The sequence below is a fragment of the Ornithodoros turicata genome, unplaced genomic scaffold (genome assembly GCF_037126465.1).
Source record: "Ornithodoros turicata isolate Travis unplaced genomic scaffold, ASM3712646v1 ctg00000843.1, whole genome shotgun sequence".
NCBI classification, from domain to species: domain Eukaryota; kingdom Metazoa; phylum Arthropoda; class Arachnida; order Ixodida; family Argasidae; genus Ornithodoros; species Ornithodoros turicata.
The window spans coordinates 66,768-89,805 of record NW_026999404.1 but is presented as its reverse complement, the minus strand read 5'-3'; the positions used below and the strand labels follow the sequence as shown (position 1 = coordinate 89,805).

At 44.7% G+C, this 23,038-nt stretch overlaps 1 protein-coding gene across 2 annotated transcripts in view; it reads left to right on the top strand.

Annotated features, from left to right (window-relative positions):
* The window catches only part of LOC135375216 (ubiquitin carboxyl-terminal hydrolase 34-like), a 70,010-nt gene that overhangs the window by 43,590 nt on the left and 3,382 nt on the right, over positions 1-23,038 (top strand). For both annotated transcript variants that reach the window (XM_064607933.1, XM_064607932.1), the window contains exons 59-75: positions 675-779; positions 872-1,019; positions 1,818-1,915; positions 2,017-2,098; positions 2,952-3,037; positions 3,127-3,210; positions 3,777-3,883; positions 3,951-4,128; positions 6,168-6,401; positions 8,685-8,931; positions 9,807-9,911; positions 12,252-12,373; positions 12,923-13,046; positions 18,635-18,714; positions 18,791-18,925; positions 21,466-21,582; positions 21,653-21,839. In XM_064607933.1, the coding sequence (XP_064464003.1) occupies positions 675-779; positions 872-1,019; positions 1,818-1,915; positions 2,017-2,098; positions 2,952-3,037; positions 3,127-3,210; positions 3,777-3,883; positions 3,951-4,128; positions 6,168-6,401; positions 8,685-8,931; positions 9,807-9,911; positions 12,252-12,373; positions 12,923-13,046; positions 18,635-18,714; positions 18,791-18,925; positions 21,466-21,582; positions 21,653-21,839 (2,239 nt within the window). The remainder of the gene's footprint in view (positions 1-674; positions 780-871; positions 1,020-1,817; positions 1,916-2,016; positions 2,099-2,951; positions 3,038-3,126; positions 3,211-3,776; positions 3,884-3,950; positions 4,129-6,167; positions 6,402-8,684; positions 8,932-9,806; positions 9,912-12,251; positions 12,374-12,922; positions 13,047-18,634; positions 18,715-18,790; positions 18,926-21,465; positions 21,583-21,652; positions 21,840-23,038) is intronic.

Here is a 23,038-nt window from a genome sequence, read left to right as displayed (position 1 = left end):
TGAGATTGTGTTGTATTCCATTGTGAGTTAAGTTCTACTGTTGACAATTTTGGTGACAGCATGTGATGGCACTAAAGCTGTACTGCATTACTCTTATGGCTTAACTCACCTGAGATTTTCTCATAATTTGTACATCTGTGTGCAGAGGAAAGCATTAGAGACTTCGGGCTATTTTCACTGTAGAGAAAATAAAAAAGCCTCCAGGTTTTAACAGTCCATCTTGGCTTGGGGGAATATGTTTATTAAAAAAGAAAAAGGAACGCAAAGGTTAGCTTGGCTTGGCTGTCATCTACTGCTTTGGGTGACGAGCTTGTTTTGTCTGTTCAGGCACAGGAGACTAGTCGTCACTATCTCTGCTATTTTTATGGCTTTTCTATCTCGTGATTTCCCTTAATCTCCTTGAGGCACTTTGCGGTTTATCTGAACACAGCGCCATCTTGCACCACATGCTTTTTGCTGAAGGATTCCTTCACAGTGCGTCATACTCTATGCTCTATCGTACCAAACCATGCAGCAAAAAGGGACTGCAATGGTCTTGTACTAAGTTGATTTCTAGTATGCAGGAGTTACGTTATGGAGGAGTCTGACCGGGTTCATTTCATCAGTTGAAATTGAAATTACACAAGGATGAGATTTGTGGGTAACACACGAACCACATCTGTTGTTTTCAACAGGTCAGCAGCCCTTTCTTCAAACTCCTCTCTATGCTTGTGGAGTTTGTCGGTGGACCTCCAGGAATGCCAGCGTTCACGTCGCTTGTCTTACAACGCATTTGGGAGGTGAGTGAGAAACACTCCTTTCTAAATTTTGTTGCTAGAAATGTTATAATTTTTGCAAGATTCTTAGTATTCCTCCTGTGTACTTTGTGCAGGCTGCGGAGTACTGCCCTCTGCAGTGCCTGGAGTGGTTGACACTTCAGGTTCCACGAAATAAGGTGGCACACTCATGGGTTCTTCAAAGTATGGATGCCTGGGTGGAGAAGTACCTCATTGCTCATGCTCTCCAGAGGGTTCGAAATGGTAGAGTACAACCCACGCATGCGCCCTCACTGCACTATTTTGAGCTTTGACACCACAAATTCTGGTTAATCAAACCAATCCACTTTTAAAACTGCTTCAAAAGGATCCATCAAGGGTAGAGCCTGAAGTTTTAGGGTGTAACCTGATTCTTCCCTGAATTTGCACCCTGAATTGAAGGTTGCCGTTTTAGGGTGAAACCCGATTTTAACCCCGGCAAATTTCCCTCACTGAGACGTCTGTAGGAATGCACACTAACTTGTTTGGCAGCAAATGCAGCAGTTGCATCACCATTTGTACCGAACCAGTACAGTTAATTTGAGTAACTGAGCCTGATTTCTCCCTGGATTTAGCGTAGTGGAAGTTTTTCCACTCTAATTGGCATGTTTATTTACCCGGTTCAACCCCCCCTCGCCCGGTCCGAATTTGAAAAAAAAAATTTCCCGAAAGCTTCAGGCTGTAATCATGGGCCATGTAGATTCTAACAGAGATTCATGTGCCCATGCTCTTCTTTGTGTCATGAAGTTGCCAATAGCCAAAGGGAAAACTGATTTTTCAAAATCCTTGCATTACTTCTCTTGTGCTTGTGTGCAACGCAGACTTTCTCTATGATCATCATACCACATTGTGCCCATGTGACAAAATATTCTTGTGAGTGCTTCAAAGCTAGTCTTATGTAATTGTCACTCACTCGATATACCGGTTGAGGTAGCGCTGGTGTACCGGTATCCTAAGGTTGAGGTAGCGCTGGTAGTATAGAGAAATATATTATGAATTAATATCTATTTCTTCCGTTTCCAGTGGCTGCACTGCTGCTAGTGTCTCTGGTGCCCAGTTCCCACTTCCGTCAAGCGTTTAGGTCGGGCAGAAATGGTCTTGCGCCACAGAAAGATGTTCCAGTAAGTTGCATCGTTTCGTATTGAAACACAACGGTTTTTGGCAGTGAAAGAACAGCCTCCTTGCAAGTTCAGTTTTACATTCTGCAAATGTTCTTCTATAGATGGCGCCGGAGGCTGTCATGGCAATGCACCAGATATACGAGTTCCTGCTTAGGTTATTAAAGAAAGCCAAGTTGTATATAGGTACACCACCTTTCTTTTGAAATACTCTCTTATTTAAATAGCTAGAAGGTTGCCAATAAAAGCCAACGAAGTTGTTATTTTTATCCTTGGTGAGGCACAGCGACGAGTAACAAGGGCTACAACAACAGTTCCTGTGACCTTGTGGTTATTGGTTGTTATTCGACGCCGTGCCTCGCTCTGTATGTAGTACCAACTAGAGTTGTGCAGATAGCAAAACCTCTATTGCAAATTGAATCCGAATAATTTCTTCAGATGGTGAAATGAATTTGAATAATCAGAAAAGGCCCAATTCGAATAATTTTGAATACCTCATGGTGAAATATTTTGTGGTGTTGTGCTCATTCGATGATGTGCCCAGAGTACAGTGTTCACCATGAGCTCCGAGAAGTTGTAAACAGTGTACAGCGGGCTCCACCTAACACTCGAGTGTAATAAGGCGAAGCCCACTTGCAGAATGCCAATAGCGATACCTCGTTTCAGTACTATTCGAAAATTATTCGAACATTTCGAATGCTGAAAATAGGTTGGACATAGCGTTCGAAGAGCAAGGGATATTCATTTCATATTCAAAATTTCGAACATTTGCGCAGCTCTAGTACCAACAAGTCCTCCTGCAACTTCTTGTTATTCTCATGCCACGTGTCAAAATGTGAATGCCATAATCAACTTTGGAGCAGCATGCAAGAATGATACTCTCAACAAAACATAATTTTATTGACATTTTGTTTTAGTCGTCAAATTATACCCGTATTTTACGCTCACTAAATGCTCACTTCATTAGAACGAACACTGAAGCTGAACACCTTTGTTCGCCAGAGGTTCAATTCTTTCAATTCAAAATTCAATTTTTCAGATCCTGCTGTTCATGGCACTGCCAAGCTGATGTACTACTTCGCCGTTTTGACGTACTGCCTCGTTGGTAAACAAGAAAAACTAATGGTAATTTTAAATTACCTGTGTAGCACCATCCCTTTTTATCAGTTTTATCAGTCGTCTGGTAACCTGTTTTACTGTTTTGCAACTCACAGTTTAGTCCCTACTTTTTGGACTTGTGGAACCTGTTCCAGCCTGGTCTGTCTGAGCCGGCAATACCTGTGCACCACAACAAGCAGGTGCGTACTTTGTTCATTAACGTCTCCTTACCTGCATTGATATATGTCCAATTCAACCTTTACGTAATGAGGTTGGTGATGAGATGACCACACTTTTGCTTGTTATACCAATTATTTTTGTTAAATGTGTATCACCATATTGTCATAAAATTACAAAGTAGCTTTACAGAGTCGAATGACAGTGGCTTAACTTGCTGTTTGATTCAAAGTAGAAGGTTCAGATTGTTGGTAGGACAGTGAAAACATAACAGGAAGCACAAAGCTTGAGATGACGGCCAGACGCGTAGAAGAGCTTGGTGGAAGCACGCTCTTGTCATCTGTCTCAAGTTTTGTGCCTCTTGTTACATTAAGATATGTGATTTGGTGATACGTAAATAATTAATATCTTATTAATAAATCTTATCAAAATCCTAATAAATCTTATTAATATAAATAATAAATAAATAAATAATATAATAAATATAAGAAAGCACCAGTAGACAAAACAAAACAAAAACAAATGTCTCAGCATTCAGAGCATGATCCAAGAGTGTCTTATGCGTTTTCCTTTTCTGTACTTCTGGTAGACCCTGCTGCTGTTCTGGTATCAAGTATCCGTCGACTGCGTGGAGAACATCAAGCTCATTGTTCAGAATCCTCACGTAACTAAAAACATAGCGTTCAACTACATTCTGTAAGTTCCCCTTTTTTTTTTAGCTCCTTGAACTGCCGATAACAACTTTCCTTTCGTCTTCCCGTAGTGCTGACCATGACGACCAAGACGTCGTAGTGTTCAACCGGTGCATGCTGCCAGCCTATTACGGCCTGCTGAGGCTATGCTGCCAGCAGTCGCGACCTTTTGCTCGTCAGTTAGCACAACACCAGAACATTCAGTGGGCCTTCAAGAACATCACTCCTTATACTACACTTTACACCGCTGTAAGTCAGCATCACGAGCCTTCAAAACCTTGTCCCTGTGGAATTTTTAAGTACTGTATCTACTCGAACCTAACGCGTACCTACCGAAACGCAAAATAACTCTATTCTAACACTCCCCCCCCCCCCCCCCCCGAATCCAGCGTGCGTCATCCTTGAGGGTGCAAAAATACTCCATAAACACAAGTGATAAGGTAGATAACAGCATTACACACAGTCATCGTCAGAATCACCACTCACTTTGCACCATGGCATATCGTCCTCTGTGCTGTCAAGCGCATTCATAATACAACATTTCTTCTAAAAAAGAAGCAGAGAAGCAGGTCTCGATTGCTATCTTCGCAGAGAATGGGGAATGTAGATCGCTGTCTTTGGGAAAACTTTGGGATGCGGGGTCTCTCTTTTCGCCACGTGACGAACACAGAAAACTGGGAATGGAGATTGCTATCTTCGAGAGAACCATAGGAGGCGTGCTTTCGCTTTTCACTACGTGAACGCAGCCAAAGTGGGGGCGCTGCGCCGCCTGTCGCGGTCGTCCCTGATTCTAACTTATTTTTGCGAAAAAATGTCGGAAAAAAGTGCACGTTAGATCCGAGTAAATATGGTACAGTTGAACCTCTCAATAACGAACGTCGATTTAACGAAATCCTCTGTTTAACGAAAAATTTCCGTTGCACGAACGCATCCCTATAGACGTCAATGTATTTTTGCATTCGATTTAACGAAATACATTCGTTTGGTCACCTCTATTTAACGAAATTTCTGGGCTCTTCTGCACGTGTCTTTCCCCTTCACCACGAAGAAAAGGAGGAGAAACCTTCCCTCTCTGTTGTCCTTACGCGAGTTTTCGTTGGTTACTTCGGTTGTCACGTGCTGTAGGCACGAGCGTGCCGACATGTGCGTCTGCGCCGCCGGTAATCGTTGCGCCGACGCTGTTTCGAAACCGGCGCGAGGGTCTCTTCGCACCTGTTTTCGGACAAGAAAACACGCATTGCTGACATCTCGCGAAGTCTAATTTGCTTGTGTTGATGAAGACGACAGTACGTTGCGGTTTTGTGCCTTTTCATTACTGTTTTTGTTCGCGCCGCTGATGCTGACGGTGGTAAAATGGGCATGATGCCGCTGCCGTTCAAGGTTCCATCGGCGCAGACGTCTACGTGACATGTACCCGTTTCTCGTTCTTTTCGGCGGTGTACGGTTGTTCTTTCCTGACGTCATGAGTGCAAGTGAACCAACCAAGAAACTTCGATACGCGATCGTGTAGGAGAAAGCAGTCGAGGTCATCCGGAGTTACGAAGGTTATGAATGCTCAGAACGATATTGTGCACAAATTACGCGTTACCTAGCGTTATGTAATGAATAAAGCTTGATATTTTGTGCCCTTCTTACCTTAGTACCTGTTTTATGACAAATGACGTTTTGCGGTACGCGCTGCGCTGGTAGTGTGGCGGCCATCTTTGTTTAACTTGGCGTGTTCCATTTAACGAATATCTCGATTTAACGAAATAAAGAGCCAGCATTTACAAATTCGTTATATAGAGGTTCAACTGTACTAGAATCTTTTTTTGAGCTGTCAGAGCAGTGCAACATCCTACTTTCCAAGTCCATTTGAAACCCGCTGAGTCGTTGTGGTGCCACAATGCTGAGCAGTAGCAGCATTGGGAATATCAGCTTAGTGTGTAGAGCCAATGTTGTGCATGGTGAAATAATCCAACATTAATACACACATGGAGCACCGTAGCCGCACACGTATGGAACAACATTTAGTAACGTAACTTTAGCAGTTTATTCTCAAAATTGTTTCTTACATTTTATTTCTTCCCTCAAAAGTTTCTTCTTTGTTTTCGTCTTCCATTCTGCACTTTTTTTCTCCGCCATCAGTTTGTTTAGCTTTAAGAATAGCACCATCACTGATTTTTTACCAGCTGAATTATGGACTTCAAATGGAAATTGGCTTGGCTTGGCTTTAAGAATAGCAGCTTAATGGGCTGTTCATCATTCCATTTTTGAGTTGTAAATTGCAGTTGTTTTCGTCGTTGCAGGCTATTGGAGAGCTTTTGAAGCTGATGGAACTCTTTGTTTGTCCGTCCCCTGGAGCGACTGAGCAAGAGCAACGTGAAGTGACACTCTTCAAGCGCACAACCCTGAGCCTGTATTTGGGCTTGGACCCCAGGGTTTGCTGGGCTACCTTAGTGGCAGCCCTCAGGGTGCTCGTCCAGGGTCCCCACGACAGGCTCTTTGTCCTGGCCAACAGTGGCCTCCCAGTTTTATTCCAGGTAACAAAAAGCACCTTCGCAAATTAGCGGGTGAGGGGAGGCAGATGAACAGTGTTCAGCCGTCTGCTCTTGTCAAATCATCTTGTCTTCTGTGACGTTTGTAACTGTCGCTCCCTACATGTTGATGACGGAAGTTCCCAGATGTTGCCAGTCTTTTGAAGCTTTGTAGTGATATCAAATCTTTTCGATATCAAAATCGCCTTGTACCAAATGCTACAATGAAAATCCATTTGGCAGTGCAGTTGTAATAACTGATGATCCAAAAAGACTGAAGCTTCACTCGCTTTATTATGGTGCAAGCTTTCATGTAGCAGATGGCAGATCTAACAAATTAAAGGAAGCTTCAGTGTTTTTCGTATTATTACTAGTATTGCCCCTGGACTAGACTCAACTTTTGACATCCTTCTGTTGTAGTAACTGAATAAAAAAAAATTTAGAGGCAACGATGTTCCAGGTGTAGAATTTCCTTTGGAAGCTTTTAATTTTAAAGGAGTACCGAGGGCCATCCAAAAAAATTTCAGATAAGACGTCTGATGAAAGTGTGTGTCATTTTACTGAATGGTGCTAAAGGTTTTGATGTGTGCAATTTGTTTCCCAGAAAAAAACTCGCATAAACATGGGTCCGCGCCTTCACCACTCGCCACTCGCCACTCTGGGTATTACGAGGAGGAGAAAGTATGATGCTATGTCACCGATAACGTTATAAAGAGAACTCGTTCTGGTTCACCAGTCAGTGGGAGTCAGTGCCTTGTCCCTTTGCCGCCACAAACCAGTTCTGCCAGTTCTCCTGGGGAATTGGGGATAGAAGAAGCAGCCGAATCATTACCGAGCCAGGAGAAAGGCTTTTTCAGAACCCCGAACAGCTGAGTAGCAGACGACAGAGGAGCAGCAGACAACATTTAAATTCAATTTCTGCGATAATTATGACTCTGTGGTGTGAGTTACTTCGCATGGTGTATCTTACTGGCCTACTTAACAGTTTTATAGGAAGGAAACAGGGTATTAAAAATGATTTCTGTGCTACTTTAATATATTTACTTTATTAATTTAATTGACTAGCCGCTTTAGAATAAACTGATTGCATTAATAAAATTTATCATTTCACCAATCCGTAACGCCAAAAAGTTACACGAACTTTCTCAAGTGTCAGCCACACAAACTATCAGAAAGTCGTAAATTCTACGTTTAAAAAAATTTATTCTTTCTTTTATTCCCCACTTCAATACAGTCGAGCCCGTTTATAACGATATTGACGGGAACGCGAAATCTGATCGTTATATCAGAGTATCATTAGAAACGGGCTTTCGAGAAATTGCCGCTCGGGTTCGCGTAAACGAAGTAGATCGCCACAAGTAGAATGCCACTGAACGTGCGCGTTTGTTGGGAGCACATAAGCATTTTATCTAGCTTTAAATTGACGCAGCTGTGCATCGAAAGCTTTTGAAAAGATAACCGCCGATACCGTGTGAGGCGCCGCACCTTTTGAGATCGACGACCTCATCCATTGCTTGTAGTCATCATCATTCTCATGATCAGGACTGCAAGGTCCATCAGAATGCGCCTCCGCCACGGGTAATCCGTCGACGCGTGTTTGGGTGGTGACACGCTACTGTCTGCCAGTACACGTTTTCAAAGCCGCGATACTTCACAACGCGGTTTTGCACCAGTACGAAACCCGTAGAGTGCATGTAACTTCTGGTCGAGCCACGCGTCTTTCCTCATCAAAAAACGTCTCGGAACTGCGGCTGCCATCGTAGCGAGCACGCAGCAAAAGAAGAGAAAAAGCTTGAAGACGACAGAACAACGTGGAGGGGGAGCAACCTCCTCTACTTCTCGCGAGCTCCTTCCACCCTTTCGAAGTCGCGTGCCTTGCAATGTATGCATCTAATCCCCGGCAGTCATGCGCGGATAAACGCATTGCGTTCTCACTTTAGCAGGCACGGAGGCAAAGGCTCTTGAAAATGCCAATGTAATTTGTTTTCTGTGAAATGGTGCAGTCTTGCTTTCTAATTTTCACGCGTTTTACCGGCCGCCGGGAGAATTCCGATCGCTATATGCGAGCAAGCGCTTTCGTGGCGATCGTTATACCGATGTTTTGTTTACATGTAGTTCGATGGGAGAGCTGACGGGAACCAACAATTCGATCGCAATATCGGAGTTATCGTTCTATCGAAGATCGTAATAAACGGGCTCGACTCTTCCTGGTCTATTTAGGGAAATGGTGTTACTTTTTTCCACACGATGGGCCATAATTCTTGTCGGGATGGATCCTCTGCTGTTTAGGCACTGCACACCCTGCACGTGATGTACCACGAAGCGACGGCGTGCCACGTGACGGGAGACCTGGCCGACCTCCTGTCGTTGGCACTGGACCTGTTGCGCACTTGCACAGCCATGCAGCAAGTGGCCCAGGAGTCGCGGTCTGCAGCGGCCATGCTCCGTACATGGCCAGAGCTGGGAGACACCCTGCGACGCCTACTAACCCTGCTCAACACATATGTGCCTCCGCAAGTTCGTCTGCTCTGCCTCGGTGAGCAATTTTCGTTATCGTGTCAGTTAAGTTGAGCGCAACCTTCGAGGTCGAATGTAACGGAAAAAATCGTTGTGTGTGCGTTCATTGCTGTAGCACTTATCCAAACCATCACGGTCGGGCTTAGAGCCTGAAGTTTTCGGGAAATATTTTTGTCTAAATTTGGGGGGTAAAAATCGCGTAAATAGACACACGCTCTAAATTACCGCGAATTTTGGTGAAAAAACTTTCAGTACGCTAAATTCGGGGAGCAATGGGGTCATTTACTCAAACTAACTGTACTGGTTTGGTACAAACGGTGATGTAACTGCATTTGCTGCCAAACAAGTTAGTGTGCATTCCTACAGACGTCCCAGTGAGGGCAAATTGCTGGGTAAAAATTGGGTTTCACCCTATAGAGGAAACCTTCAATTCGGGGTCACAAATTCGGGGAAGAATCGGGTTAAACCCTAAAAGCTTAGGCTCTACTCATGCTCAGGTAATAATTGCTTTGTTTGCCATCTGTGTTGCCGTCTGCAGCTTCTCGGCATAGCGACGTCTGATTGCTCGTGGTTCAACGTGGCATGTGTGACACATGCTTGTATAATTGCTTCTACCAGGAACATCATTTCACACTCACCGTTAAAGGGCTATTGTACATAGTACAAGTGCTACTACTGCAGTACAGTATACTAAAGTGCTTCTAGGAGTCACTCCCTGTGTCACCGAGGTAATTTTCTAGGGTAGCTTAGACTGAATCAGGACTCAGTTGTATGACCTTGCATGAAAAATCAGCAATTTTGCTGAGAACGGGATTTTGCAAAATTTTGCAAGAGCTGGTCACTCGAAGGTTCTCATGGTATGTCTGTACACTGATTTTTACTCACTCGTTTCAGACGTGCTAAAGGAACTGGTGATGCTTCAGCCTCGAGAAACTGTGACCTCCATCGTGCCTCTCCTTGCAAGCTGTCACAGCACATTCCTCGAAAGCAGTGGTCTTAGTATGTTCACAATCGATCTCCGCACACATGCAGTCGCCGACCGATTTTTCGGACCCTAAAAATGGGGACTTTTTAATTTTTCTGACATTTTTCCTGTAGAGCCGGTGTGTTTCTGGTTTGGGTGTCTTAAAAGAATAACTGGACTATTCTGACACACTTCGGCTTGAGCTTGCTTGGTTTTTTAGACCGTGCTATCTTCCCCGATCTGGGGGACACTACAGAGCTGTGGCCAATATTTCAGGCTGTTTTGACGGCGGTCATGCTGAAGCAGTGCATGCACGTATGTGGAGGCTGAGCTCATATGTGCCTGATGGAATACAGTGTGGCATGTATGTTCTAGCTGTTCATTTCTAAATACAGGCAGTGAAAAATTGTCCTGTATATCAAGTGGGGAAGGCATTACTGCAGTAAATGTGAAAGTTGCAGAAACTGATTGTAGAAACTGATAGAAACTGATTCGGGGCTTCCACCACCTTCTCCACCTTAGCAGCATTAGTAAAAGAACCGGCGTCATCATGAGTCGTCAGCAAAATGTCTGATGAGTTGATGATTTTTAAAAATGAGAGGTCTGTACCGGCCACACTTCATATTCTTGCAGATCCATGGAACGCTGTTAAGGCTCGTTCGCATATGCGTTTCAAAAAGCGGCGTGGCCGAGAGGAGCCTCCTGCTACACATAGCCTAGCTGCACGCCTTCAAATGCGTTTCGTCGTTGTTGTGCCGATCAAAATTGTGCCGACACTTGTCGCACTGTGCGTCCAAATTTACAATGTGAAGCGTTTCTGACAGAATGGCGTAAATGCAGGCTAGCTGGTGGATAAATTCCATGATAGGCAGGACACGTAAACAAACACAAACACGAAGGCTCAAAACACGGCTTGTTTTGAGCCTTCGTGTTTGTGTTTGTTAACGTGTCTTGCCCATCGCTCAGGCTTGCATATCATGGAAGCGATTCTGCTTTCATTATCAATCGTCGGAACGACGGATGTGACACAATATAACACAGAGAAGGAACGGCAGAAGAAGCAGAATATATGTTTACGGGCCGGCGACCAACACACATGGTCACGCTCTAACGCTATTTATTTTCGTTTATTCTGTGGTTCGCATAAATCCTTCGCTCGTCGTGGACAGCTTACGTAACAAGCAACTTTTGGTCACGATGAATTCACTTACACAGTCGCACCAAACACACACAAAATAGGAAAGAGGACCCCCGCATGATATTCCTATTGCGTTGGGAGGCCCGCCAACACGAAAGAAAGTCAATTCTGCTCCTGAGCAAGCACTCCGATTGGCTGGGTAGAAAGCGTTTGTGGATCCGCGCTTGAGAGCTGCAGCACGAAGCGGTCCTCGAAAAGCGTCTGGAAACGCCTCGGGTCTGAGAGGAAGCAGCGCCGCCTCAAGAAACGCATGCATGAATGAGCCCTTTAAGATTATAAGATTAGCAGATAGCTTTTGTCATAAGTTTTTTTCTAGCGAAAACGTACCGTAGGAGAGAGTGCAGATGACAATGACTGCACTGTGGACAGCTCAGCTTTAGTTGGAGACCTCTGCGACTGCAGTGGTCTCGGATTAAACTCTAGACACATGCACTGTGTTCACCACTGCATCGATTTTTTTTCTAAATTAACGAGTGACAACATCGTTTGTCAAGTTCTTTTTTTACCACCAGGAGGCTCGGATCACGACAACAATGAAAACATTCTTTATGCTTCTTTGTTCAATGAATCTGTACAGCGACAATGCATAGGGCCCTGTGTTTTCGGGTTTTATATTTTTTGAAAATTGGAGGGGGGGTTGCTTCAGGATCCGTAAAACGGTAAAATCGGGTGATGTCAGGTAGAAATGCAGATTTTCAAGGGGTAAATAAAAAATAAGTAAATAAATAAAATAAAAATGAAAAATAAAATAAGCTGTTCCGAATGTCCAATGCTTAGTGTTCTCCATTGCCTGTATTGGTGGCTCAATTGGCAATTCGCAAAGTTTGTCTTTTAATTTTCTCGGGTTCTGCCCCAACTGATGATGATGATGCAAATCGGGGTGAAAACGGGTTTTACCTTAAATTACGGGGCCCTAACAATACACTAGCAAAATTTCATCGAGATGTGTTGTCCCATGCTCGTGCGGCGAAGCATGGATAGCTTTCTAACCCACTTTGGAATACGGACTCCAAGGAAGAAGTCTGTCTTTGCCATTGGCTAAAAAATTCAAACCAATTTTATTGCTCCTAGTGGTACAAAAAATCGATCGGCAACTGTATGTGTATACCCAGTGCAGATCTGCTGGTAAGATTCCCATTGCGCGGCTGTTGCTAAAGTGAAACTGCCTTCATTTTAGTGACAACTGGGCCCTACTTCCCAAGAAGAGGTCAAAAGGGCTACCCTACAAAATCTGCTGTTCGTCCACAGAGACCAATCTTACAGATGTTCCTACACCTGAGTCAACTCGAAGCATCAAAGGTGGCCATTGCTTGAAACCGCTATCTTGTTTATATAAGGGCATCCGTAGTCAAATCATATCTAAGGTCTTACTTTTTTGGGGTTAAACCTGATTTCTTCACGAATTTTAATCGCGTATCACGTAGCATCATGTATCACATACATGGTTTAGCAGCAGTCTGTGCTCACGTCTCATGAAAATATTATTTGAGTGCAACAATAAACTATGCGAAGCACATTTAATGTTGCATTGTGTGCTTGTGTTTGTGACCCTAAATTGCAAAGAATTCATGTTTGACCAGCATGTGCACCTTTAACTATGGGCCACCTGCTGAACAGAAAGCAAAAAAGTAACCTGACAATGCAAGATTTATAAATAGCACCCGATTTCACTCCAAATTTAAAAAGGGAAAGGCATTTAACCAAAAAAAGTCAAACCCTGATCATATCGTAGTGTTTGGTGCCTAATCTTAACTTATGGGGATGCTCAATTCCATCTCTGCTCATAACAAATTAGTAATGAAGTAATAGTTGTTATTGTTATTAATGTTTGGTGCTGTATGTTTGCAGGGAGTGGATGCAGAGTATGACCAGGCCCTTTTGGATTTCTTCCTCCCTTACCACCGCTTTGTGGAAACAGTTTTTCGAGCAGCAATCGGGCAGAATATTGTCACTCAGGATCTCGTCAATCTCAGTGAGAAATCTGATTTTTCTTCTTGCTATTCCACTGTTTATTAGTACAGTACTTTATTCATGGTCACCCTCATGTGAGCCACAGAGCCAGTAATCTTATCAGCTAAATGATCACGATCGATTTTGTTACTGAGATAATCTTCTACTTTGACAAACATTGGGCAGTGCACATTGACAGCCTTGTCATCTTTCAGTCTGTTCAGCAACTTGAACAAACGTGTGAAAGAAGCCATAGTCGTCAAGCCTATTCTGTGCTAAATAAAGTATAGTACCTGCTCAGTACACCGCAGCACTACGACCATTGTTTAACATGCAGGTTTGTTAGTTTGATCTCATCATCTGACTCTCTATGGCGTAGCCCCATTCAGGACTGCTGACAACAATGCGCTTATCCTTTAGGGCCTCTGTTGAATAGGAGGAAGCCAGTGTTGTCAATTAAGATAAACATAAAGTAAAACAGAGCGCATACAAGCAACCACAGGCTTTAAACTCAGTACGAGAAAGTGGCTGACCTAGTGAAAAACCATGCCATCCGTATCCGAATTTCTGGTGATGCAGCATATGTGGTAAAACGTTGTAGAAATTAATAATCAGGGCCCTGTGTTTTCGGGTGAAACCAGTCTTCACCCGCCAATTGGCACCATCACCACTTCGGGCAAAACCCCAAAAAGCTTGGAAATTGAACTCGTCAAAGTGCAGATTCAGCCACACTAGAAAACATAAAGATAAAATGCATACATCATACTCAGCATTTCGTATTCATTGAAAATGTGAGAAGTGGAGTTTCCTTTTCTTTTTTTTATTGCTATTATTATCATCCACCTCACCTAACATTGCTCACTTTTACCTTATTTTAGAGCTCCTGAAATAAAACCTGATTTGTGCTGATCTTAAAAAAAAACACAACTTCAAAACAAAAGTGCTCATTGATAAACCCTTGCATTTTAGGTTTTGTTGTTGTTGTGTTTCAAAGTCAGGGGTATAATCTGAATTTATTTCAGGAGCTGTAAAACAGGGTAACATCAGGCAGCAAAGCATATTTTCAGGTGGAAGATTGAAAAACAGGACTTCGTGCATTTCAGTTGAACATGAGATGCCGAGCGCCTGGGCTGAATTATGCGGTGCTTAGCACTCCACGGGGCTGTATTCTAAACTGAATTTGCACTCCAGCAAGTTGGTTTTCAAGATTTTTTGGGTTTTACCCTAAGTGACGAAGGTGCAAATCGGGGGATAAAAACAAGTTTTACCAGGTTGAATGAAATTGAACAACTGTTGTCCATAGCTGGGCGAACTCACTCATGAGGGCCCTCATGAGTGCCCCTCACCCTCACCTCACGCCTTTGAGGTGAGGGTCAGTGAGGGCAAGCCCGCGATCAGGCCATCTGTGAGTGCACTCATGAGGTTCTTTCCCTCATGAGGTCTCCTGTGAGTGCACTCATGAGGTTTTGCCCCTCAGGAAACCTCCTGTGAGTGCACTCATGAGGTTTTGCCCCTCATGAGACCTCCTGTGAGTGCACTCATGAGGTCTGAGGGGCGCCAGGTCTGTATGAGTGAAGTCACTGGTGAGGCCTGAGGGGTGTGAGGTCTGTATGAGTGCATTCAGAAATGAGGTTAAATGACGCTTACGAGACGTGGACAAATTATGAAGGCACTAGTGATATGGTTCCAGCGATCCAGCTACCGGCAGAGTGCACTTTAAAGGGCTGGTGTTCCCGTTTTTAGCAAATTTGTCTACGTCGCGCTGGGAACACAGCCAAGCGCCCTGAACTGACGGATTAATTGGTGATATGGTTCCAGCGACCTAACTACACGCAGTGTGCACTTTAAAGGGCTGATGTGCCCGTTTTTAGCAATTTCGTCTACGTCGCGCTGGCAACACAGCAAAGCGTCCTGAGCTGACGGATTAGTTGGTGATATGGTTCCATCGACCCACCTACACGCAGTGTGCACTTTAAAGGGCTGGTGTTCCCGTTTTTAGCAGTTTCGTATATGTCGCGCTGAGAACAAAGCAAACCGTCTTGGCTGACTGATTACTTGGTGACATGGTTCCAGCCACCCAACAACCGGCAGGGTGCACTTTAAAGGGCTGGTGTGCCCGTTTTTAGCAATTTCGTCTACGTCGCGCTGGGAACACACCCACGTGTCCTGAGTTGACTGATTACTTGGTGATATGGTTCCAGCGACCCAACTACAGGCATGGTGCACTTTAAAGGGCCCGAGTGCACGTTTTTAGCCATTTCGTCTACGTCGCGCTTGGAACAGAACAAAGCCTCCTGAGCTGACTGATTACTTCATGATATGGTTCCAGCGACCCACCTACCGGCAGGGTGCACTTTAAAGACTAGAGTAGCTTGGTGGGCTTGTTGGTACAAGACTCAGAGAACAAGCCCAGAGAGGAGCCTCTGTTTGTGTGTCTTCTTGTGTCGTTGTCCCTGTTTTTGACTGCTCCTCGTTCTCTGAGGGATGCACTTTAAAGGGCTGGTGTGCCCGTTTTTAGCAATTTCGTCTACGTCGCTCTGGGAACACAGCCACTCGTCCTGAGCTGACTAATTACTTGGTGATATGGTTCCAGCGACTCGACTACAGGCAAGGTGCACTTAAAAGGGCTGGTGTGCACGTTTTTACCAATTTCGTCTATGTCGCGCTGGGAACACAGCAAAGCCTCCTGAGCTGATTGATTACTTGGTGATATGGTTCGATCGACCCACATACACGCAGTGTGCACTTTAAAGGGCTGGTGTGCCCGTTTTTAGCAGTTTCGTATATGTCGCGCTGGAAACACAGCCAAGTGTACTGGGCTTTGTTGTGTTCCCAGCGCGACATAGACGAAATTGCTAAAAACCGGCGCACCTGCCCTTTAAAGCGCACGCTCTCGGTAGTTGGGTCGTTGGAACCATATCACGAAGTAATCAGTCAGCTCAGGAGGCTTTGCTGTGTTCCCAGCGCGACGTAGACGAAATTGCTCAAAACGGGCACACCAGCCCTTTAAAGTGCACCCTGCCTGTATATGGGTCGATGGAACCATATCGCCAACTAGTCAGTCAGCTCAGGACGATTTGCTGTGTTCCCAGAGCGACGTAGAAGAAATTGCTAAAAACGAGCACACCAGCCCTTTAAAGTGCACCCTGCCGGTAGTTCGGTCACTGGAACCATATCACCAAGTAATCAGTCAGCTCAGGACGCTTTCCTGTGTTCCCAGCGCAACATAGACGAAATTGGTAAAAACGTGCACACCAGCCCTTTAAAGTGCACCCTGCCTGTAGTTGGGTCGCTGGAACCATATCGCCAAGTAATCAGTCAGCGCAGGACGCTTCGCTGTGTTCCCAGCGCGACGTAGACGAAATTCCTAAAAACGAGCACACCAGCCCTTTAAAGTGCACCCTGCCGGTAGTTCGGTCACTGGAACCACATCACCAAGTAATCAGTCAGCTCATGACGCTTTAGTGTGTTCCCAGCGCAACATAGACGAAATTGGTAAAAACGTGCACACCAGCCCTTTAAAGTGCACCCTGCCTGTAGTTAGGTCGCTGGAACCATATCGCAAAGTAATCAGTCAGCTCAGGACGCTTTGCTGTGTTCCCAGCGCGACGTAGACGAAATTCTAAATACGTGCACACCAGCCCTTTAAAGTGTACACAGCCAGTGGTTGTGTCGCTGGAACCACATCATGCATCATTTGACCTCATTTCTGAATGCCCTCATACTGACCTCACATACCTCAGGCCTCACCAGTGACTTCACTCACAGAGACCTGGCGCCCCTCAGACCTCATGAGTGCACTCACAGGAGACATTATGAGGGCAAGACCCTCAGGGCTTGCGTTTGTGAGTGCCGTGAGGGTGAGGGCGAGTGAGGGCCTGTGCTCGTGAGGGCGGTGAGGGTGAGGGCGATTGAGGGCATGTGTCTGTGAGGGCCGTGAGGGCGAGGGCGAGTGAGGGCATGTGCTCGTGAGGGCGGTGAGGGTGAGGGCGAGTGAGGGCATGTGCCCGTGAGGGCCGTGAGGGTGAGGGCGAGTGAGGTTTCACCAAAATGCCCACCTATGCTGTTGTCAACAAATTTTTTAAATGCTACATGTCTCTAAGGTACAGTAAACTTACGTTAATTCGACCTTGACGGGAACACGAAATTTGATCGAATTATCCGAAGGTCGAATTAAAGAATAGGCGGAAAACTTTTGTGTGTTTGTCTGCAGTCGCTCGCGCTTCAAAACGCGCATCTGAAAACATGCCACGTAGAGCGCGCATGCACACTCTCGGCGAAATCGTCTTCAGTTTTGCATCCGCCATCTTGTCCATCGTCCGACAACGATGTTGTCCACTTCCATGAAGTCATCGAACTTCCCCAAGCACACGTTGTTTTTTGGACTCTTGTTGCACCGACAGATTCCGAATGAAAGCCCAGTGAAAGGTGAAACAAAAAACAGAGAAAGAAACGAGACGTTTCCTCCTCGCCCGGGACTCACCAGAACAGCGAACCGCCACCAACTAGATTTAGTGCATCGTACGCTATTGCCTTTGCGTACGTAAGGGATACGTGATGGTTCTGCACGTTATGGTTATGTTTTGTACGTGAGCAGAACCACCAACGATATCATTTATGTACGCAAAGGCAATAGCGTACAATGCACAAAAACTCGCGGTTATCGGTATGGATCGGTACTGTTCAGTCTCCATCTGCCAATCTGTCACCTGAGCTTTAGGGCGCACTTTTATGTTGTTATGTGCGGTGCAACTAGGGTTGCCACCAGGCCGGTATTATACCGGCACGGCCGGTTATTTGCTCGCTCTGCCGGTTGCCGGTAGGAAGGTGATACCGGCAGCCTTTTGCCGGTATTTGTGGCTCAACACCTTTCATAGGGGCTTTTACGGGGTTTTCCTTTCAACATTCCACTACAGGTTGAATAAATCAGTAGCACAGACCCAACTCCGTAGTCACCAGTCGTCTTCTTAGTTATTCATCATTATTATCATTGTTGACTTGAGCGAGTACGCTCGTTCTTTCTTTCTTTCTCTCTCTCTCTCTGTATAGGTGGCGTGCATATGACGTCACACCACAGCTTTACCCGTGCTTTTTCCCTCTTTCTGGTGGACCGGCGCACCTCGCCCATACTCATGCTTCTTTTCCCTCTTTCTGGTGAACCAGTGCACATCAATGCACCCCACCTATACTCTCCACCCCTCGCCCACTTTCTCTTTCCCGCGAACATTTCCTTCTTTCCCTCTATTCCACCTCCTCTCCCTCAGCCAGTATTTTTCACTGCGAAAGGTGGCAACCCTAGGTGCAACGCGGGCAACGCAGGTGCCTGGTTCGCGGACACATTGGTTGAATTATACGATGTGGACTGCTTTCACGTTCGAAATGACGAACTTTTTTATCAATGGAAACATATGGGCATTTGACGGGACCTTCGAATTCGATCGAATTAAGCGAAAAAAACGAATTATCGGAAGCTGTATTAACGTAAGTCTACCGTATAATGATTTTAATGACTAAAGGAGGTCTGTAAGTCATATACGCTCTGTGACCGTAAATGGTAGCCACTGCATTGAAATTGCACTGAAACACTCATATCGATGCCTTGGTACGCAGGTGCAATGGTTTCTATTGAAGGAATTCCTCTTCACATTGACCTCATTCCAAAACTATGGCTTGAAGTACTTGAAGGAGATGTAAGTCTACCTTTGAGCCACGTAAAACACACCTGTTGTTCTACATTAACCACCCCGTTCCGTTTTCCCGCCGTAGAATGCTAAAGAATTTGGAGAGTTCCTCCGGAACAGCAGCTACGTAACAAACTGCGTGTCTGCGGTTCTCCTGGAGGAGCGGGGCTACCTCAACAATCCCATGGTGTTTCGACTGTTCTCCTTGCTTGTGCCAAAGGTACACCACCATTTCCTTTTATTTGAACGAGTGTCTCAGATGTGTTAAAGGGGCACTAAAATGCCCTACACAAGTTAATTGTAAATTATGTCAAAGAGTGAGTGAGTGAATGAATGAATGAAAAAGAAAATGATGTTAAAGGGACCATGAATATCCTTATCCGGCCATATATAGGAGCCATATCCAGTTGTCGTGCCCCGCCCTTTTTGCATGGTAAATGCACCCCCGGTACACTGAGTACGGTTAAGAGCCTATGTGTTTATGATAGTGAGGGTTCATGAGAACCGTTTCTGGCAGAGTAGTCGGAATTCGCGAAATTAATTTTATGATCCCTTTAAAGGCTGCATCCATTTTGCAGTGAGCATTATTACTCAAAACTTAATGTTTAATAGCCTCATCTAATACTACGTTACGTATTTTGTTGCCCGATTGGCTGCCACCGTTCCTGCGTCTTGAGGGTCTGATTGGTCTCCAACGACAGTATTTTTGTGGTGACAAAAATGTGGTGTCCAGGGTGACAAACACTACCAGAAAGTAAAACAATGATCGTTGAAAAATCGTTTACTTTCATCTGAGAACTAGTTGTTTTTGCATTTTAGTGCCCCTTTAATGTTCAGCCGATTGCAGGTAAGAATTTATAGGGTTTATTCGCAGCATAACTGGCCGTAGCACAATATGTTACTAAATATCTGAGGAAATTTATGGAAACTATATTAATATCGAGTCAGGTATAATAAGTTTGCATCAAGTATATACATAGAGAATGACGTTTTAGGGTTTTACCTGATTCTTCCCAGAATTGAAGGTTGACTTTTGAGGGTGAAACCCAATTTGTACCCGGGAAATTGTCCTCACTGGGATGTCTGTAACAATGAACTAACTTACTTGTTTGGCAGCAAATGCAGTTACATCACCATTTGTACCAAACCACTACAGTTAGTTTGAGTAACTGAGCTCGATTTCTTCCGGAATTTAGCATACTGGAAGTTTTTCACCTGAATTCGCATGAATATAGTGCACATGTTTATTTACCCGATTTTTACCTCCTGAATTTAGAAAAAAATATTTCCCGAACACTTCAGGCTCTCTATCTACAGGGTATCTTTTTTTAGGTGATACAGATTTTTCATAAAAAAACTATAAGGGCTATAGACAGGCTGTTTCAACTTCTATCATATCTGGGCCGGTGGACGTTCTTGGCCATATGCTGCTTGACCGTCAAATGACTAATTACCTAAAAATCGTCAATTAACGTTTTAATTATAAAATCTATGAAGTTGCCCCAATGAGAACATCTGTTCCTTTCGGTGACCTGATATCATAGCCGTTTTCAGAACAAAAATCCGTTCAGTAGATCGTCCGCAAAAAATTCGTGAAGGAACGCCATTTTTTTCTTTATTTTGTTTATTGCGCATCTTCGGGACCCGTCTTTCCTTTGGGATCTGGGACCCGTCCCCCAATGTGAGAGGGTGAAAGAGCACACTGTCGCCCCTTGCGTCCTGGAAAAAGATGAACAGAAAATGCAACACAAGATAAGGGCAGTTCCAATAGCGTCACCCGATACATTTGTTTTTGTTTTGTTTCCGCAAGTTAAAGCTCATCTTCGACGCATGAGGCTCCTTCACCATCTCACATTGGGGGTGAAGGAACGACGCGTCTCCGAAGATGCGCAATGAACAAAATAAAGAAAAAAATTGTGTTCCTTCACAAATTTTTTGCGGACGATCTGCCGAACGGATTTTTGTTCTGAAAACGGCTACGATATCAGGTCACCGAAAGGAACAGATGTTCTCATTGGGACAACTTCGTAGCTTTTACAATTAGAAAGTTAATTAACGATTTTTAGGTAAAGTCATTTGACGGTCGAGCAACATATGGCCAAGAACGTCCGCCGGCCCAGAGATGATAGAAGTGAAAACAGCATGTCTATAACCCTTATAATTTTTTTAATGAAAAATCTGTATCGTCTAAAAAAAGACACCCTGTATGTGCAGAGTTCGTGCAGGGCCTTGAACAGTGGCGTAGCCACGGGGGGGCTAGGGGGGGCTCGAGCCCCCCCTACCTGCCACGGACTGACCCACACAAATCGTGCAAATCCAAGAACATAATATATGGGGGGGGGGGGGGGGGACCAGTGTGACTATCGCGAAAGTTCTTGCAGTTCATGGCGTCTATCTAAGAAGCACTCTTGAATGGTTTTCAAAGTATGAGCTTTTCAAAATATTTCCAATCTCGTGACACCACTTCATTGGTCATGACAGCCTATACATGTAATCGTACTGTGAACGTCTAAATAATCTATTTTCGTTCCCCTTTTTAATCCTCAGTTTGCAGTGTGCACAAGCATGTGTGTGTTGTCGACACAGGATCAGCGGGAGGGAGGGGGGGGCGAGTTTTTGTATCGAGCCCCCCCTACCTTTGAGGTCTGGCTACGCCACTGGCCTTGAAAACTTCGAATTGGAACTCTCCCTTGAAAACCCTCTAATTCTGGGCCGATCGATACATGAGGACAGATATTACATCATGCTGTACGATTTCAGGTCGGCAAACAAGTACTGAAAGAGAGCGTAACAAACCTCATCCTGTCGAGGGCCGTGTCCCTCGTAATGTCAGACTCGTCTGGAGACGTGTTGAAACACGCTCGTCGTATCACTGCCGTAAGTTCATTTTTAATTTGTCCTCTGCACGGGTAGAAGCAGTTCATGGGACGTCGTTCTTCTCTGTCAGGACCTTCGTGCAACGCTATTAGTGCTGCTGGTGCAGAAAAACAGCGCCATATGTCCTGGGCTGGCCGAGTACTTGGACACGTTGGAGGCCCACTGTAAGGATAGTCTGCATCCAAAGGAGGAGGGAACCTCCTCTGTAGAAACAGCAAAGACAACAGAAGAGACAACATCAAATGGTGAGGAAATAGGTACGTACAAGTGGAACTCTTCCTCTTTCTTTTTGCTCAACTTGTTGTTAGACGGAATCTGATATTGGCAGCTTTGATCTCTTACGATAGCCGTATTCGTTGACACAAAATGCAGAGCACCGAGCAGACCTCCACCTGGTGGTATTTTGCGGACATTGAAATTTTTGATGCCGAGCACAAGGTTGTGTATGATACAACCTACGTGCTCAGGGCTCTTGCGGTAAAATGGAATGACTCCGCATTTAATGGGGTTATCACCCTTAAGCATTGTGCTCCAGTATACATGCATCCAATTATCCAATGACAACCATAATTTCACACTATCCTCTCTCAATAACCGTTGGGCTTTTTGGGACATCGGTCACAATAGTGTAGACACGAGGAATGCAGACAGTGGTCTGGATTGCAAATCCTGGCCGGAATAGGTCTGTAAGCATGAAATGTGTTAGTATGAATTGAATGTGAGTATTGTCAAAAATATTAGCCCGATTACATTTGTCTCGCAATGTAAAACACCTAACCGTTATCAATGTAGGAAACTTCTTCTGGCGCTTGTATGTTTGATGGGAAGCCAACATGCAAAATGACGATGCCAGCAAAGACCACTGATTGTGTGCTATTTTTTACACGAAAGCGAGCATTTGTAGAGTTTAACCTTTTTATTACCCTATTTATGAGTAATACCTGACTTCTTTGGTTTCGCAAACATATCTGTCAGGGAATATTGCTCATAATGAACTAGCAACAATCTTTTTAACGAGTCCCGTAAAGTTCCCTTAGAACCATCTGCAAAGCAATGTATAATTAGGGAGTGACTTTTTCGGGTTAAACCCGATTCCGCCCGGTTATGCCCCCCCGAACTGACCTCCGACCAATTTTGGTTCAACCCGATTTCTCCACGAATTCCAGACACTATGAAATCCTCAAGTGACGTTTCCACTGAAGACGAACAAAGGTTGTTACGTGTAACACATGTAAGAATGGGTCACTTACTTTCCAAGCAATACACCCAACTGTGTCAACACTGTCTATGCTTTCGGGGATTACCGCTGGAAGGTCACGATCTCGCAAAAACAACAACAAAAGAACAAAAAAGAGAGATTAGGAAAGGACTTAATAGACAAGAGGAGAAACAAAAACACCCGGTAACACCGGAAGGCACAATTATCGCCCGATTTCTCCCCGAAGTACAGATTTAA